The sequence below is a fragment of the Seriola aureovittata genome, chromosome 23, assembly GCF_021018895.1.
Source record: "Seriola aureovittata isolate HTS-2021-v1 ecotype China chromosome 23, ASM2101889v1, whole genome shotgun sequence".
Taxonomy (NCBI): Eukaryota; Metazoa; Chordata; class Actinopteri; order Carangiformes; family Carangidae; genus Seriola; species Seriola aureovittata.
This window is the reverse complement of record NC_079386.1, coordinates 1,048,732-1,067,808: the sequence shown is the minus strand read 5'-3', so window position 1 is coordinate 1,067,808 and position 19,077 is coordinate 1,048,732. Positions and strand designations below refer to the sequence as shown.

The window sequence follows — 19,077 nt, the reverse complement described above, 5'->3', positions numbered from 1 at the left end:
CCCTCTGCTTTCCAAAGCATGTCTCCTCACAGCGACTGGCTGATAGCAGGTGGTGTCGGTCTCATTACTATTCCATTCACACAGCCTCCAGCCCGGGGTAAGCCCTCCTTCCTTTAAGGTGGCTGCAGTGAAAGATCTCTGAGATCGTCAGGAGACAAGCTGACGAAGACGTGGGAGAATCCCCACTGGAGCATCTCTCCTGTTTTAATCTTTGCATCTGTCATCTGTGCTCTGTCTTTTTTTTTTTTTTTAAGTATATTTTTTGGGCTTTTTATGCCTTTATTTGATAGTATAGTGGAGAGAGACAGGAAACAGGGAGGCAGAGAGAGGGGGAATGACATGCAGCGAAAGGCCGTCCGATGCTGGATTCGAACCGGGGCCAACTGCAGCGAGGACTGTAGCCTCTACACATGGGGCGCCTGCTTAGACCACTACGCTACACGACGCCCCCTGTGCTCTGTCTTTAACCTCTCTTCAGCACTGAGATTGGAACGAGCTTTTTCACATTCATACAGTCACACACATTCACAGTGCAATCAGTCTCTCTCCGGTGATCCCATTACCTACAGACGGTGAACATTGGAAGTAGCAGAGGAGGTGTTCCCTGCTGCCCTGATTAGACACCTGCCTGTCAAAGCTGCATTATGTTGGCCCTAAACTGTAATGGATCATTCCAATAACCTGACTGGTCTAGGGTTGGGTTTCAATGACATTTAGTTAAAAATGAAACCAGTATTGAATCCAATTATCAAATCTGAAGCCTTTTGATTGCTTTATTGAATCCATTTAGCTTAGTGAGAAACCAGACTCGGACAATAACTACAGCTAGAAGACGAGTGGAGAAATACACGTTCACAAGCTGCAGCTAATGAGAGGAGCAGTGGAAAACATGATGTTGATTAAATGTATCTGAAACAGTGAAATAACAGGTGTAGCTGCAGATACTGGAGCTCCTCATTCACAATCATTCATGTGATCAGCTTCATGTATTGATATCAGAGGGATGGGAAACTTTAGTCAAGATGATTCAGGGCTCCGTTGGTCTCATTGAATTGCTGATATGTGCAGTTTAATTATGAAATAAATGTTTATTAGCTTCAGTAATTGAATTTAATAATTCAGTTGGGGTTTTTTTGGCCACTTTTCAAGCAAAAATACACCTGCTCATACCAGCTTCTTAGATTAAAATATTTAGAGCTTTTCCAGGTTTCTATGCCTCCGCACAGACGACATTATGCTTTCACTCACTAACTCAGAAGCTTCATGAGGGAATTTAATTCAAATCGGCACAAACATTCACTTAGACTCAGAGATGAAGTGATTAGAATTTGGTGATCAAAGACAACTCAAGATAACTCAAGAATTCATATGTTGATTATGACACAATTATTTCACACAAATAAAAAATGTTGAATTGATACCATTTTATATCCAAAAGGTCATCTTCATTGTGACATCATAATGTTATGCAAAAACACCTCTGGACATTATTCAATGCCATAACTCACCATACCTAGGGTGAGGCCATACTTCACCAATCTTGGTGGTCCCTTTAAAACTATGCTCTTAGCAGCAACATCCATATTTAAAACACTGTCCTTTTATTAAATTCACTTTCACTACATTAGTTCTATGAGTCTGGACAGACATGGATTTAATCTTCATCTTGATTGGTTGCTGCAGGCGGAAAACCATGAGGCAGGAATTTTAGTTCATTATTTTAAGATGAAAATCTCTGGGTGTGGACTGTTGGTGGGACAAAAAGAGCAGATTTGAAATTGTTCACAAGTTTCTGATATTTTATAGACAAAACTAATCAAGAAAGTTATCGGTGATGATGATTACAACTTTGTTGGATCAATAAGAGATTTGTTAGCCTTGGAGATTAGCAAATCCAGTATTGTATGATCTTAAACCTGATCTCAAGGCTGACCTATAATGTTTTATATCAGGACAGTAATAAAGACAAAATATCTACATTGACATTTTCTAACTATAACACATTGTATTCTCCCTGGAGGTTTCTGTCTATCAGTGTCCATCAGTATACTGAGTCTATACTTCCATAGAAATGTTGTCCTTGGTAACTGTCAATCAAAGCTGCCTCTGTCAGAATGAAATGAGCTGCTTGTAAATGTCTGTAGAGACTGGAACAGGCAGTGTGTGTGTGTCACCTCCGAGCTGCTGATACAGGTGCTCCTGTTCCCGTCTCAGTGTGAGTGTCTTTGGCACTTCAGAGCATGTTGTTTCATGTCCATTAGGCGGTGTGGCTAATTGGCTCATTGAACGCTCACTGCTGCCTTCATCTTCTTCTTGTTCAGCAAAGTGAAAGAGACAGCCTTGCTCCTCTGTTCATTCAGAGGACCTGAGCGCTAAAAATAGAGCGTCAGGAGTGACGTGCTGAGGGCAACAAATCCACGTTAGTGGATTTACATATGACATGTAATGTGAATTGAAACAATTTTGTCTTGCACCAGCGTGTTTCTCATGCTGAGACGCATCATTGCCAAACCAGGTTCAGCAGACAATAGTAAACTGCTGTTCAGAGCTCAGTTTGTGGTTGTACGAAGTTTTGATACTTCACACAGTTACCTACTGCTGTTTTTTCCATATTGAAATAACTGTCTTTTCTCCTGTCTCGCAGTGCGGCTCCACGACAGCATATCAGAGGAGGGATTCCACTACCTGGTCTTTGACTTGTAAGTGCAGGACTTTGATATTACACATCACCTTTGTGCATCTTTCAGACCCTCACAGGACACACAGTGACACACATTCACACCATGCATATGAGAGATTCTTTAGAAACCTGCCAGCTGCCAATCAGATGTCCTGTCACTGAGGCATCATGGGAGATAAGATGTGTGTTTGCCTCCTCTTTGCTCCATCTGTCACAGAAACGCAGTGTGCTCACTCTCCACATTTACACACCGCTTAGAAACACCACCGAGATTCTTGAGCTTATGAGAGACAGTCACTCACCATCCACAGCATCTCCTCACAGAGCAAAAAACACAAAGTTCAAGATGAGTAAAAGTAAAAACTGAAATATCGCATTGACATAAGTATTCAGACACTTAAGCTCAGATTCCTCCATTTCTCTGGATCATCTCTGAGATGTTTCTACAGCTTGACTGGAGTCCACCTGTGGTAAACTCAGCTGATTGCACATGATGTGGACAGACACACACCTGTCTGCATCAGGTCTCACAGCTGATCAGAGCAGAAACCATGAGGAAGAAGGAGCTGCTGCAGAGCTCAGAGACAGGACTGTGTCAACATCAGGTTGCACTTCATCTTGCTAAATAAACTGACGAACAAATACAACAGGACAAATGCAGTGCACAAGTCAGTCTGTAGGCTACATGCTAAATTAGCTGTTCTGTGCCTGTAATGTCAGCTACAGTCGTCAGTGCAGGTTTGTGCCTCTGCTGACTCAGCTGTTGATCAAACATGCAGAGGGTAAAGAACATTTCTGATGGTTCTGATGATTTCCCTTTCAGTAAGAAAGGAAATCCTCTGATTATCACAACTTCTGAACCTGTGGACTTAAAAGGAATAGTTTGACATTTTGCGAAATACACTTATTCACTTTCTTGCTAAGAGTTACATTCAGGTAGTTACCTGCTCAAAATGAGGCAGAGGTTGTACCATCATCATGACGCACACATGTATGCACATGCACCGCTCCTTCACCTGGCTCAAACAGCATATTTCAGGAGTTCTAGTAAATCCTGAAGAATTTCCCAAAGGACGATAATAGACTCAACAGCGTATGAGATGTCACCCTGTGTATTTTCACAATGTCCTGACATTTTAAAGAGAAAATTAAATCATTTAATGAAAAAATAATCAACAGATCAGTCAACAATAAAACAAATTTTCTTTTTCAGCTCTGCAACAAACCTTCCAGCCTGTGGCCACATTCACAAAGTCACTATTTATGTCTCTAGATTTTTTACCATATCTGTATCAGCTGGATATTTTTCAGCTCATATTTGGCTGAGTGAGAAAATGTTCAATGTGATTGTGTTTTATTTATTGTCATTCTTCCTAAATTCAGATTAGTTTTATGCTCCTCTCTATCACTGCTTGTTCTCTACTTTCAGACCTGATACATTTACTGCATCTCATCAGTAACATGAATTATTACTTCTGAACTGCCTGTAATAATCAGCTGATGTCTGCACTGTTTCACCTCATGGTCCTCCTCCTCGAGAAGTGGCCTCAACGTAATCGCTGACTGGGATGGAACATTAATTCTGAAACCTTTTTTAAGAAACTGGACGAGCAAAAAACAAAACAATTTATTGATTATGATTGTGATTATTATGATATATTATGTCACAGCGCCACTACATCGGCATAATGCTGCAATTGCAGAAAAAAGAGTGACATGCTTGTTAGAAAATAGTGTTTCCATGAGGACAGTTTGTGGTGATTCTGGTCAGAAGATGGATATCACTGTTCTCTACATCATTTCATACATTAATCTGTAATTTGTCAAAACACATTGTGGTTACATGGGAGTAATGTGCCAGACAACAGCTGTGTCCCAATTCAGGGATCGCATCCCTCAGAGGATGCAGTCGACAAAGGTGTGGCCCTGTCTCGCTCCTGTTGCCGAGCAACCATGACAACATGTAACTTTATTTCACTAAAACTTTTTGTCTCAAGGCCCTTGGTTTTAACAGTTGTACCGTTAGCTGCTGAAGGATCCACCTGTTTGATCCTTCGTTGTCCAGGAAACGAAGGATGCATTTGAAGGAGCCTTTGAAATGCGACAGTATAGCTGCTGCAATCGGTTTTCAGATGTAGCCTCCGAAGGATGCAGCCCCTAAATTGGGACACAGCTTATTTCTTCCCTCATGTGTCGTTGACGTTGCCAGGCAACCTGTGAAAACTCGAGGAAGTCACCACACCTGGCCAGGAAAAGGTGCTGATGGTATAATTGGGAATAGTGGGATGTGTGGAATTTGAGGAATGTGATCATGTCACAAGCTCAGTGTGTTTCCTTCTGATGCACTTTTAAAACATAATGTTGATTATTTGAAATTGTGGAATTGACGTGGTCCAGCCCAGATTTCAGCTGTGAGACTGTTACTGTGACAAATCTCAAGCTTGTTAGTCAACATGAGCTTGATGCTTCGTTTCCTCCTCAGTTCAGTCTGTTGTTATGAAGCGTTAAATAGGAGCTGTCTGCCTCATTTCCGGCAGCATGAAGCATCACAGAGGATCTGACTGCGGCAGCTTTACTCCAGTCACTTTTCATCCTCTATTAAACCTGTTATGTCTGTTTCCCCATGTATTCATAAAGCAACCAATATCCTTTCCTCATTGGAGCCTGATATCGTGGGCTTACTTTGTCACTTTATTAGTATTAGACTCAGCTTTTCCTCCATTCCTCCTCTCCCCTGTGTCTTGTCATCTGTTGTCTGCAGCAGCTAGAAAGAAAATTGCTTCAACTTTATTTTAAACGCTGTGTTTAATTTGACAAAGGGCCATAAAAAGATTAGAGGGTGTTCACACAGATACAAAACATTCCTCCTTTTTTGCTTGATAGAAAACGTGACAGGACGGGACAGGACAGCTAACTGACCACGAACAGGGAGGCTGATATTTTACACCTCCAGAGGTGTAAAGTTGAAAACCTAGAACCTTTTTATATTTATTGAGTGAGCTGAAAAGCACCAGATCAGAGGAGCGAGCCGGCCCAGAGGAAAGTGTAGTACACTCGATGTTTGGGTCACTTCTCGGCGGCTGAATGCTTGCCAACAATAACACTGTGGCTCTGCACTTTTCCAACTGAATATGCCTCAAAACCAAAGTCATTAAAAGTTGTATGAAAGTTTAATATGAAACCCCTGTAGACTCATGACGTGATCGTGTTTTCCACAGGCCATGGAAAAGATTTCGCCTTAAAATATTTTTCAGCTCACTCTCCTTGTTTTGGGAAGCTGGTCCACTGACCCACTTTTAATGTGGTTTCACACTTTAAAGGGAAACTCCACTGAGTTTACACATGAAGGTCAGTTTCCTCATCATGGGTTGGACTACTTACAAGTTTGTCAGGTCTAACAGAACGTTGCCTTCTGAGCTCAGAGCCTGCAGGCTTTCAGAAGAAAGCCTATGGAAGAGGTGGACTCTTACCGGGAAGGCAGGGGTTAAGGAAAGCCATAATTGGGGTGTGTCATGGGAAATGCAGAACTCAGTGGTGTCATGATATATCGGTGTTGAAATAGTAAAAAAGAAATAGAAAATCAACATGTGGCAGTCGATGTTGATATTGTGTCAGGCCGCCACAAATAAATCAGTGTATGAGAAACACTGCTGTTTTCTGCAGTGCAGTTCAGCAACACCAGAGCAGCTGTGTCTCAGGAGGTAGAGCAGGTCGTCCTCTAGTCAGAAGGTCGCTGGTTCAATCACTGGCTCCTCCAGTCTGTAGGTTAAAGTGTCCTAGGGCAAGATGCTGAACCTTGAAATGCCCCTGATCCATCAGTGTACGACTGTGTGTGAGTGAATTAATGGATGAGTGACTGATTGAATGTGGCAAGTATTGTAAAGACTAGAAAAAGTGCTATAAAAGTCGGGTCCATTTACAGTCTCTTGTAGGTCTGCAGTTTGGTTGGCTCATCATGTGTCTGTTTGTTGTTTGATTGTTGTTTGGCTCCTGTTGATCAGAGGAGTGACTGTGGTTTGTCTGGTTTCCCTCTGTTCCTGTTCTTTGGCCGAGTGTGATCAGATTTTCTCTCTTTATCTAAACTGGCCGGAGTCAGAGCGACCCTGACTTTTAATCACTAGTATGGATGAAGCTTCGAAAATACTGGATTCTACACTTCCCATAATGCAGCTCTGTAGCATTTCTCTGTTGAACCCTTCCTGTCTTGTAAACATCAAATGTCTCTCTATGACAAGTAAACTGCTCCTTGTGTAAAGCCGGTGAGTGTCTGAACCTCAGCAATATAAACTTGTGGAACATAATAAAACGTAGTGAAGAAAGGGTGTGTGCTGCACTTGGCTCCTGGGCTCAGCTACTTTTACTCTTGAACTCTTGAATCTCCTGTACGTGAACTTCTCCCTGTCTGAGCTCCAGCAGCTGAGTCACATCGGAATACAGAGTGCTCTGTTATGACTGCACTTATTAGTCCGGGTGGTGTTCCTCTGAGAAATCGTCTGGACGTGAGTCACGGAGAGACGTGGAAATGACCCTCCAGCTAAATGAATGTCCACACACCAATGGACCACTTCTGCTGAAATATATTTTTGTAATGATTTCACCATTTAGCCTGAAAAACCACATCATCCATTTGACCCGGCTGCTCTGAAAAGAAATGTATTCATCACTGAGCCGTCCTGCTTTTCCCTCCACAGACGTGGGGATGAAAATGTGAATCTTTGTTTTCTTTGTGACTGAGGTTTTGTTTCTCACTCTTGTTTGTTCTTCCTCCAGAGTTACAGGTGGCGAGCTGTTTGAGGACATTGTTGCCAGGGAGTACTACAGCGAAGCTGACGCCAGGTCAGTGTGATGTTCCGTTGTGTTGATATTTCTGCTTTACTTCAGAAATTTGAAGTCAAACCCATTTTTGGCAGCATAAAGGCAGACTGAAGCAGAGACACTGTAGTGCAATTCACAAAAAGATGCCAATGAAAATCCTGAAATTGCGACTACCCACCTGTCAGTGTGTGTGTGTGTGTGTATAACACAAAAATACACCCACTCATTCTGCAGTGGACAGTGTTAAGTGTTGTCTGTTGTGCTGCCTTTTTCTGCCTTTTATGGTGCAGATCCTCCTTCTACATTTCCTGTTCTACCTTTTGTCCTTTGGTTATGGACTTTCCCAGTTTCACCTTCTGTCCTGTTGATTGAAAACCCACTCAAAAATGAACCTGAATTTTGTAAAGAAAAGCAGCTTTATCCCAAAGCTTTTCCATCCAGCTGGGTCGAAGTCTGTCTTTCACATGACAGAGCAGCTCCAGCTCTTTAGATGGTCATTTATGCACATTCAGATTTATATCATTAAGGTTCTGGATTCTATTTTGTGGTGGGTTTTACTGATTTGTAAAAATGTTGAAAGTTAAGATCTGTAAGAGCTTTACTGATGAAGATGCATCTGTCATTTGTATATTGCTCCATGTTAAATAACTTAAAGGAACAGTTCAACAATGTGCTTTCTCTCCAAGAGTGGTGTGTGAACATCGATATCATGTGATGTGGATGTGGTTAGCCTAGCTTGGCATAAAGCAGTGGTTCTGAACAGGGGAAATTGTGGAGAAAATAAACAAGAGTTGTAGCTGATGCTATTGTGCTGACCTTTATTTCACTAAAATCAACATGGATCCTTTAGAAGTTGCTTTTGTAGTGTGTCAGAAACAGAGAATCACTGCCTGAACAGCTCAGTGATGAATGTATTATATCCTGTTTGTTCAGGTGGTTCACTGAAATGTAACAGAAATGTAACAGAAATGTAAAAAGAACTGTTTGGGTTTTTGTGCTTTAAAGTTCCACGCATGCTGTAAAAATCCTCTGCTATGATTCATATTTAGTTTAATGTGTTTTCACATGTTAAACTGGATCTGAAGCTCATCTCCTCTCACTTCCTGATTGTGAAATCTGGATCAGGCCTTGAGCCCCGCCCACCACCTGCTTGCTCCAGGTGGACAGGTGAAAGAGCAGAGAGTATCAAGATGGTTAGAGGAGGAAACATCAGAGAGACTCAGCTACATGTTTGAGCCTCAGTCAGACCCAGAGACCCTGTTGAGACCAGAACCAGAGACTAGCAGACGGATCAGAACGGTTAGCATAGTTAGCATCTTTTATTTGTTTATGTTGTTTGTTAGCTTGTAGCTGACAGTGGCTGACACAGTGTTAGTGACTGTGCTCATGCGAACTCTCTCTTTGTACTGACAAGTTTTCAGGTTAATTTAGCCCCGCCCCCCATCGCCACAAGTTGACAGGATTGGTTCCTGAGGTTTGTGACGTATGAAACCCTGGCTGTCTGATTCTGTGTTTATGAGACTGTCATTGGTTCACTGCAGCTCAAGGTGGAAACATGGTGTTGATGATTATTTCACTCATCATATATCTTGTATTATATAGATATTTCAATAAGTGGGGGGGGGGGGGTCCCCACCTTTAAGTTTGGAAGCAAGGCTGAAGTGTTTATTGAACTTTGGACAGAGCTGGGCTAGCTGTTTCCCCCTGCTGCCAGTCTTTATGCTAAGCTAGGCTAACGGCCTCATGACTCCAGCTCTGTACCGAACACACAGACAGGAGATTGATATGGATCCTCTGGTCTCAGTCTTGTGCTGAACTGTTCCTTTAAACCTGTTCCTCTGTAAATCAAGTGTTGTTCCTTGATGTGTTGTGGCGTGTTCTGTCTGCCTGTTCTTGCTCCTTTGTTTCCTGACATTTACCTGTTCTCCTCTTCCTCTCCTTTTTGCTTCTCGCCTGGTCTCTCTCTCCTCCACAGTCACTGCATACAGCAGATTCTAGAAAGTGTAAATCATTGCCACATAAATGGCATAGTGCACAGGGACCTAAAGGTTAGTAAGTGACGACAGTAACAGCAAAAAGACACAGGCCTGCCCACCTGCGGCACCTCGCCTCGCTCCTCCACTGCCTGATCAATCGACCAATTAACCTTTCACAGAATGCCGCCTCCTCCAAAACCACCCGCCCCCTCCACCAGACACCCTCGCACACCGCCATGACAGGAGTGTTTTAAATACCCACCTACTCCAGGGCACTGTGGGCAGGTTGGCTGGAGAGGAGGCGGTAGGTGGTGTAGTGCCAGAGGGGCTGGTAGATCTCATCTTGGCCTGCCTCTCCTGTATGCCAGGGCACAAAGTGCATGTAGCATCTGTCCAGAACCATGCTGTGAACCAGCCACTGAGAGGCTGAGGCCTGGGAGAGGGGGGGGGGGGGGGGGGTTAGAGACCATCTGTATGAGTGTGTGACCATTTCAATTCTGATCCCAGGTTTTTAAGTTTCAGACAAATGTCAAACTTTGAGGTAAAACACAGATTTGTATTTTGATATCAGATTAATTCAGGTCAAGTAATTAAAACCATCAGTGTTTGAACCAGCAGCTTCTCCACTGGCATACTCCACATAACAAGTATTAAAAACCAACAGTTTGTCTTCAATTCACAGTGTTCAAAGAATTGTCATCGGTTTTGACAGCTGTATCTTTCTGTCAAGTGTTTCCTTTTAGGATGATTTCAAACATTCAAACATCTCTTTTAATTTAAATTGTGAGTGCTGACTATAAATTAGCTGCCAGGCCCGTGTTACTGGTGTAAGTCAGTCTAGTATTATGCAAGTTAAACAGCAGTTTGACAAAATAGTTTCCAATCACAGTTTTAGGATTAGTTTTCATCAAGCATCACAAGACTTTATAAAAAAGAGTTCCTCTTACATCCATCAAGTAAACTATAAACTAATTCCCTGTAGAACAATATCACGATGAAGTCCACCTTTAATACGATGCTACAAAAATGGTGATGGACTCCGCTAATGCCCATCTACTCACCGATTCAGACTTACACGATTCTTTCAGCTGCATTGCTGTATTTAGAAGAAGACTCACTCCAATGCTTTTCATCCATCAGAATGATACAGTGGTGTTGTTTCTTCTCGAGGAGCCGGTCTCTGGCCGAGCATAAATGTTCAGATGGTGACAGACAGATGGTTCATCCAGTCACCTGCCAAGTATTTTTTGAAAGCGCCCGCCCTTTTCCAAACAATTTCTATCGAAGCCTTCCCAGATGGTTCTGTGGAACAAAACATCTGGCATGTCAGGTTAATGCAGCCTCACAGAATTCATGTTAATTAGACTAAATACAGCAGAGACTGTTGCCTTTTAACCAGAGGCACTGACAGCCCCCACTTATTCTTTCGTTTCTTTCCTTTACTAATGTCATTAAAGTAAAGTTATTAAAACATATTTATATAGAACTTTTTGTAGATAAAAGTCACAAAGTGCTTCACAGATTCAAAAAACAACAATTAAGATGAGTGCAAAAAACATAGAAAACACACCACACAGGGATACAGTAGAGTATCCAGTAAAATATACACAATTCTTCTGAAAGCCAGTTTAAACAGGTGAGTCTTTTAGTGCTTTTTAAATGGCAAACCTTAGAGGTGCAGGTAGAGCAAGGCAGCCTCTGGAAGTTTCACTCTTTCAAATGACAATTTCAATACAATAACATAGAATTATTCCACTGTAATCTGCTACTGTGTTTGTTGTGACCTGTATCACATGACTCAGTCCATTTTGTACAGATGATGCCAGTAGCGTCACAGTACCACAGAAATGTGTATTTTGGGATGTTTGTCAGAGAAGTGAAGCTGCACAGGGTTGAACACTGATGGCCTGTCTCAGGGGTTGGAACCACACCTTCCTGCAGCTCCACAGCTTCCTCCTCAGTCTCTCAGGGTCTGGCCTCCAGCTGGCCAGGAGCTAACACCACTTCTGTTTTGAGACTCGGGCAGAGAATTGGCCGTGTTGTGTGACTAGTCCATGATGACATAATTGCAGCCGTTCTTTTTCTTTCCTCAATCTGTCACAGCAAACAATCAATGTGTGACTGTGGCAACACACACACACACTAAAAGAAAAAAAAACAAAAACAAAAACTTGCTGTTGAGTAAATGGTCCATTTTAACAAATTGCCCATGATTTGGTCTCTGGGGATCTGTTGTGCCCCACCACCACCAACAACAACAACAACAACAACAACACGGCCAGCGGCTCCCTGAGTGTCAAAGCGAGCTCACAGCCACAGACAGTGAGTGGTAGCTTGTCACTAACCCATGGCCCCCTGGTGTTTGCATGTAGTCATTGCATTCAGCAGATCCTAGAGGCTGTGCTCCACTGCCACCAGATGGGTGTGGTCCACCGCGACCTCAAGGTAAGTACACACACAATGAAGAAGTGAGCTCAAGCTCTTAGTGTCCCACTCTCCAACATGTCCTTATTGTCCTGTCCATCTGTTTCTGTTCTAACTTCCTGTTCCACATCTACACTGACTTTCTCTGTTAGCTCTATAAAGATCATATCACATTCTTCGAACTTCACCTGGAGATGTTTCGATCAAACATCAGCTTCAGACGGTCCACTTAGTGTTAATACAATACTCTATGAACAGCAGTAAATCGTGACACAACATTTACCATGTTTTATAAATGAATGAATCATTTGATAGACTATGAATGTGTGAAACACACAAAGAAAAAATGTTTAAAAAATGTGTGGCTTATTACAAAAAATCTAAATTTCTAGACGTTTCAGGTTCGAAACTTAAAAAAAAGTCTCACTTCAACCTATGGTCAATTCCAAAGTCCATCTGAAAACTCAACAAAATCAATTAACACCAACGTATATCTCCGCATGTATTCATGCAGATGCTACCACGATCGACAGAAATAACTGAATACTAGATGTAGTGTGTTCAGACATGTCAAACAATGAGGCCACAATGACATTCAGTGTCTTACTGTAATAGTATTGTATCTGTAGTATTTTCTATTTCACCAAATGTTTGATCAGACTTCACCACAGTATTTGACAGCATTCACAAACCAGGAGAATTATGTGGGGTCCCCCCCCCCAACAGTGTTAGTGTTGGAAGTGTTTTAAGTTTGAATGGACAAAAATTCTTTTGCACATGTCATTGCCTCAAGATGTGATGGATGTCTAGAAGCCATCTCTCCCAAGACGCACAGTCAGTAAGTCATCTCCTCTGGGAACACAAAGGTCTAGAGCTACAATCCCAAAGTGGTCAAGTCCTACTTTCCAACAGAGTAGTAATTCATGCATGTGGTGTCCAAATGCCCTTGTGTCTTCCCCTGTTTTGAGTCTTTGGTACATTATCTAACTCCATGGAGGATGCCCAGCTTCCAGTACTGGAGAAGACAGTTTTGATTGAGAACATAGATGTACTGAAACACCATCTTGTAGCTGGGTTGTTAAACTCTGCTATTTAAGGCTGTTGGTTATAGCTATAGGGTCATGGTCACTTACTGAAATGGACAGTTTGAGAACATTTAAAGCTCCATATTTTCCTCTTCTCCAGTGTTTTATTTGAAGTGTTGATCCATAAGAAGATATATTTGTGGTTTTGTAGTTTTACATCTCCTCTCTCAGGCTTCTCTCTGGAGCTCTAGTAGCACCAGGTCGGTGAGCCAATCAGAAGAGAGGAGACTCAGAGCCTCTCTTGTGATTGGCTGACTGATTTCTGAGTGATCCAATGAAAATGTAGTAGATTTCAGATAAACACTCAGAGAAACCAAATCCTACAGGGTTAGATGGTGGGTCCAGGTGGGTGAGGCTTGGGGCATAGCTGATAGGGTGAGTGCTTTGTTGTGACATCACAACGTTCCTGAAGTCCTGACGGCTGGTTTTAAGGCTCAGTTTCTGAATACAGGCTGTGTGCATTTCTCTGTGGACTGAGGCTTTGATTCTTTCACAGTATTAATATAGAACCTAGACCTGCTCTATAATCAAACAATACATGGACAGACCTTTAGGCTATATGAGACCTTTAAGTGAGGTCAGATCTGTTAGGGTAAGCTATTGTGGTTTTTCCACATTGAGTACATGCAGATGCTTTAAAGGCTGAGCCAGTGCTACTCATACTTACCGTACAATGCCCTCCTAAGCTATGGACAGTTTTCAGAACTTAAGTCACTCATTATCACTAATTATGATAGAATAATTGTAAATGGTAACATTAATATCCACATAAATAATTTATCTGAAGACACAACCTCTGTTGACACTAAAAAGAAAAATAACTGAAGACCTACTTATTTTTTCAGGCTTGTAAAACTTTAAGTTGCATGTTATGTATGAAAGGTGCTATGTAGATAAAGTTGTTATTAGTAGTAGTATTATTAAATGTTGACCTGATAATGGTTAAATGCTTTTGGAGTTTGGAGCTTAGTAAACATTTAGTCCACAGAGGTCTTGTTTACGTCTCTTTATCTGCCCCCAAAGCTCTGATTTGCCAATCAAATGAAGCGGGTGTGTCTCAGGTTTGGTTTACCTTCGGCAATAATCAGCTCGCATTTTGCATTCGCTGACTGCACCCTCTCTGTGTTGTAATTGGCTGTTGCTAGGCAGTTGCCACGGCTCAGCGCAGAAATAAAGAGAAAAACAAATACATCCAAAAACAAACACACAAGCTGCAGAGCAGAGGCTCTATGGAGAGAACTGTGTTCATGGGATTTCATCTCTCAAGATCATACACACACAGGAAACCAATACGTACCTGTCTTTCTTAAGTTCTTGTAAAGCTTCATAGTTTATGTGAGGAGCCTGGACACATGGATTTATCAGAGGTTCTAGTGGACACACAGAACAGCTGTTGAGCACCATTCGGTCTATTTTTCATGTGTGAGGCAGTTGGTATGTGAAAACTGTCTCTACAGTTTCACTGTCTACGCAGACATGAGATGGAGACAGACAAAACGAACTATTTTTTAAAACCAACAAATTACCAACAAATTATTTCTACTCAGTTCAGCCTTTGAGAAATCACGTATTTATTTTCTGGCAGTCTGGAACGCCAGATGGCTCTGAATACTACATTTCCCAAGAGCCTCAGCTGTTGATGTCATGGAAATGGAGCATTAAGAGGCAGGAATCAGGGCAGTAGCAAAATGCAAAACGCTTTGTCATTGCAGTTGTGAACAAAAAAAGGTGCAGAAGGTGTTTGACCAATTTCCTCAGCACCGTAACATAAAGCTGTCACTGTCAGTGATGCATGTAACTCTGAAGCTTAGTCACAGTCAACAAGTTCTCATGTCCACAGGCTTTTTTTTTTTTCTATCATGATTCAATATCATGAACAGAAGACTTTCATGTCTGTTCAGGCTGTGCAGGTGCACCAACTGTGACTCACTTAACATTTTCCTGCTGGAAATAAATGTGATTTTTAGATCTGGAATAGTTCTTTCTGCTTCATGACTCTACTGTCGAGGTGTGACGCTGCTGCAACACAGTCAGACAGGGGATTGAGAACCTGGATGTGTGAGGAGAAGTACAGCAAATTAAATGGGTCAAAATTAAACCAGGAAGTTAGTCTGTATTTAGTTTTTTTCCAAACAGAGCTGATCATCTGACCATCGTTGAAATTATGGCCAGAATATTAAAAAAAAAAAAAAAGCCCCAAAAATTTCAAACTTAAAACAATTTTTTGAAACGTTTCACCCTCTTCCCTCCATTTGACCTTTCTGCCTGTCCACCAGGTCACATGGTTGTTTCCGGGGCTGGGGTCTGGTGTGGGCTGTGGTGGAGGAGGGCGAAGTCGGGAAGCGTTTGCAATGACTGCATGATGCTGATGAATGCATTAACCCAAACTCCTCCCTCCCATACTCCTGTCCATTCCACCTTCTTCCCTTGCCCACTCCTCCCCGGACGTCTGACCACAGCATGCTGACTGAATTCCCACATGCTCTGCTAACCGCTCAACAACCTGGAAATACACACATTTAACCTATGAGATGGATTTCACTAGTTTTCAGTGGATGGCTGGACTGATACCCGACAGAGTCCAGTCCAGACCTCTAGATGAAAAGTCCTGACAGAACTAGTGTTAAGGTTTGGCTCTGTATGAATAAAACTGACTTGACTTGACTTGACTTTGGTGCTTAGGTGATGTGTAGGCAGTGTATGAGGAGCCATACAAGGCATAAGTTGTTCTTGCGTATACCTGTCTCCATTGGAACATGCATTTATTCTGCTCTCATATACATTTATTTTCAATAGCTGTTAATCTGGATTCACCCAGATGAAATTATAAACATGAATAGCCTGATCACCTGTAGAGGAAAAAATGTGATCTATATGATCAGCTGTTCCTTTTGATCAGCAGCGTGCTCAGCTTTTGTTTTTATTATATAACTTTTAGTTTGGCTCCATCAAGCAAACACCTTTTTGAAAATGTCAGCAAATACATTATTCATCAGTGTTTTTTCCTGGTTGGTACCATCCTGATCACATGCGCACCTGCACGTGCACCATGCCTTTAACTGGCTCAAGCAAACACTTTCTACCAGCAACATATTTCAGGCGTTCGAGTGAATCCCGAAGAATTTCCAAAAGGATGATAATAGATCACCAGGAGATGTCACCCTGAGTATTTCACATGACATTTTAAAGACCTACATTAAATGATTGGTTTCCCACTGCAGTGTGAATGAGTCACTTTGGATACAAGCGTAGATGTGTAAATGTAAAATATGACGATTGATTGAGGAAAAAATCTTCTATTCCAGCTCTACAACAAACCTCTCTGCCTTTGTGTCACATTCACAAACTCACTGTTAGTGTTGGATGCGTTTTATTTATTGTCATTCTTCCAAACTCCTGATCATTTTACAGCGAGGAAAGACAAACACCCCCATGTCCACAACAAAGGACCGTGGGCTTTATCTAACACCCAGCACAAAGCGGCGCCAACCGCTACACAGCTGTGTTGCTGGTTTCAGACCGGTGCAGTCGTCGTTTTGCCGCCCAGCGCACACGTTGCTTAAATAGCGAACACACCTGAACCCCTCTGAGCGCTGTGTTGGTGTTAGAATGAGGTGTTGTCAGGTGTATTGTTGGCACATTTCCTATCATGAGGCAGTGGAAAGTGAAACCTGGTGTGAAGTCAGTGGTGCACTGTTTGGTGCATTATCGAGATGGTAACGCTTCGAGCCAAAAAACAGCTGTTTCTGCCCGTTCCGCTCCGACAGAACCTCTTCTTTCTTACTACCTGATAAATCCACTGTTATGCTAGCAATCTGCACCTGGCTTTTAAAGGGAATGGGAGATGGCGCTGTGACTGGTTTATTGCCTGTTTCGCCCATGAATAATTAATAATAAGAGACTAATTCCAACCTGTCGAACCGTGTGCCCGGTCCAGCGACCATTTTCCCATGTTCACCATTTCCCATAAAACTAGAAAAAGTGGATTTGGACATGCCCTGAACACATCATGTGCTTTAGACGGTTAAAATAGAGCCTTTGTGTCTGAAGACGTTTGACATGTTTTCTGAAATACATAAACTTTCATTATTCCAGGTCTCGGGAGGATGTTTAAAATCAGATGTCTTCGGGGAAGATGAATAAAAAGTGACGTTAAAATTAAACAATTAAACATTGTGGTAAAACTTTCTCGTCTTACGCAACAGCTGTAGGCTGTGAGTATAAACCTGCCGATTTAAAGCAGGGTTCTCCTCCCTTTCCGCTTCCTCTGCCTGTTACCGTTTCCCTTCACTACAGGAAACAACAACAACGTCTGAGCCGCAGCCAGCAACTGAAAATGTCACGTTATGAAGGTTTGGATCATGTGATCTCACAGTCCACAGTTCTCTCTGGAAAATTAGTCATTTTAATGACGCTGCTCACCTCCACACGTGTTCCAACAAAACAAGTTCCACTTCGATACTTTTTTTGCAGAGGCACCATCGCTGCAACTTGAGCTCAGCTCTGCCCGAGACAATTGTGATTGTTTGTAGAAATGGAAACACGCCAGTGGGTTTTCCACAGCCGATTGATGATTGGTGAACCAGACTATTCTCCAGCACTGACAAAGCTGTGGAGGTCTGGCTACGTGACACTAAAACACTCGTCAGGTGAAGACCCTTGCCTTGATGTTAATTATGAAATTAGACGTGCTTGGATGCAGAAGAAACAACATTCACCTGTTTGAACAGCCATAAAATATCAGGGCGGCGCCACCTGACACACTGCTGCTGTGCAGAATACACAGATGCTGTTTGAAGGAAATTCCTTGAGGAAAGTTGCAGCTCCTCCTCTTCAGCAGATCCTGGTGGAAACACTGAGTGAGTCACCTAGAAAATAACCCGTCAGTTTGTCGAGAGCTGGAGGCGGCGCGGTGTCGGCCGCTTCTTAATTCTCTATGCAGGAAAAACCCTGTTCATCCTCTCTGGACGCTTCCCCGAAGCCCCACCCCCTTCCTACTGCAGGGGTTTGGCATGAGTCACTGTCCGCCTTCTTCCCCCAGTCCTCCTCTAGCGGCCAGGATCACACGGCCAATCTGACAGCAGCTTGCTGAATGACATCCACCTGTGGTGCTGAGGTCAGCTCTGGCCCCGACTGAACCAGATCAGGGTCAGAGTCGGTCGTGACTGAGTGTTAAAGGTTGGACTGTGACTCTGACTGTGACTCTGACATGCCTTCATCCATAGACACAGACTCAGACTGGACTGCTGAGACACACTGTAAGACACCAGTCCTGAATGACATTACTGTGTGAACTATAACAACCCTGCCTGTAGTTCTTAAAGCCTCTAAGCTGCCTGTAACCAAAACAGTCTTTCCAGTTTATTTTCATTTGAAAATGAATTATCTGTATATCAGTGCAGCGTACTGAGGGTCTTTCTCTGTGTCCCTTCACTCCAGCCGGAGAACTTGCTCCTAGCCAGCAAGCTGAAGGGGGCGGCAGTCAAACTGGCAGATTTTGGCCTGGCCATTGAAGTGCAAGGTGACCAGCAGGCATGGTTTGGTGAGTACACACAACTTTTTTTCCAGTGCTAATATGGGGATTCATATTTTCAACGTTTTCAATGAATGAAATATGTGACTGATGTTATAGTTATTTGCCTTTGTTATGATAAATATCTCTCCTTCCCTCCACACTGGATTCATTTTGCAGTTGGTTTGATGTCACAGCTGAAAAAAACCTGATTCTCAGTATCAGTCTTTTTTTAAATTCAGGATCTGAATCAAGTTTTTATGTTGCAGGATATTTTCTATGAATGTGGTTTATCAAAGCAGGTGCCTCAACAACTGTCACACTAATCATATGCAGTTCAGCTGTGTTAAGCCGACACTTAGCCACAGTCTGTTTTGCCTTGTTTCCATGGCATCAGTTAGCATGTCTACAGGTTTTAAACAGACCATAAGTATCTTTATATTTCAGCCATGTTGATGATGATTGATTTTATCATGATATTTCTTTATTTGGAACGGAGTTTCTCACCTCGGGTCCTGTCGTACCTGAGGTAACGAGTCTGTTTGTTCAAAACACAGTTAGTAAGGACTGATGCAATATATCAGT

General features: G+C 42.4%; 1 protein-coding gene across 13 annotated transcripts in view; it reads left to right on the top strand.

Moving 5' to 3' along the window:
- Positions 1–19,077, top strand: part of camk2d1 (calcium/calmodulin-dependent protein kinase (CaM kinase) II delta 1) — a 96,516-nt gene that overhangs the window by 50,399 nt on the left and 27,040 nt on the right. For 7 of the 13 annotated variants that reach the window (XM_056369949.1, XM_056369943.1, XM_056369940.1 and 4 more), the window contains exons 4-7: positions 2,645–2,699; positions 7,451–7,516; positions 11,844–11,916; positions 18,420–18,522. In XM_056369949.1, coding sequence (XP_056225924.1) covers positions 2,645–2,699; positions 7,451–7,516; positions 11,844–11,916; positions 18,420–18,522 — 297 coding nt within the window. Of the gene's footprint in view, positions 1–2,644; positions 2,700–7,450; positions 7,517–9,470; positions 9,544–11,843; positions 11,917–18,419; positions 18,523–19,077 lie in introns of all 13 variants that reach the window. The other 6 variants (XM_056369948.1, XM_056369944.1, XM_056369939.1 and 3 more) reach the window with 1 other exon arrangement.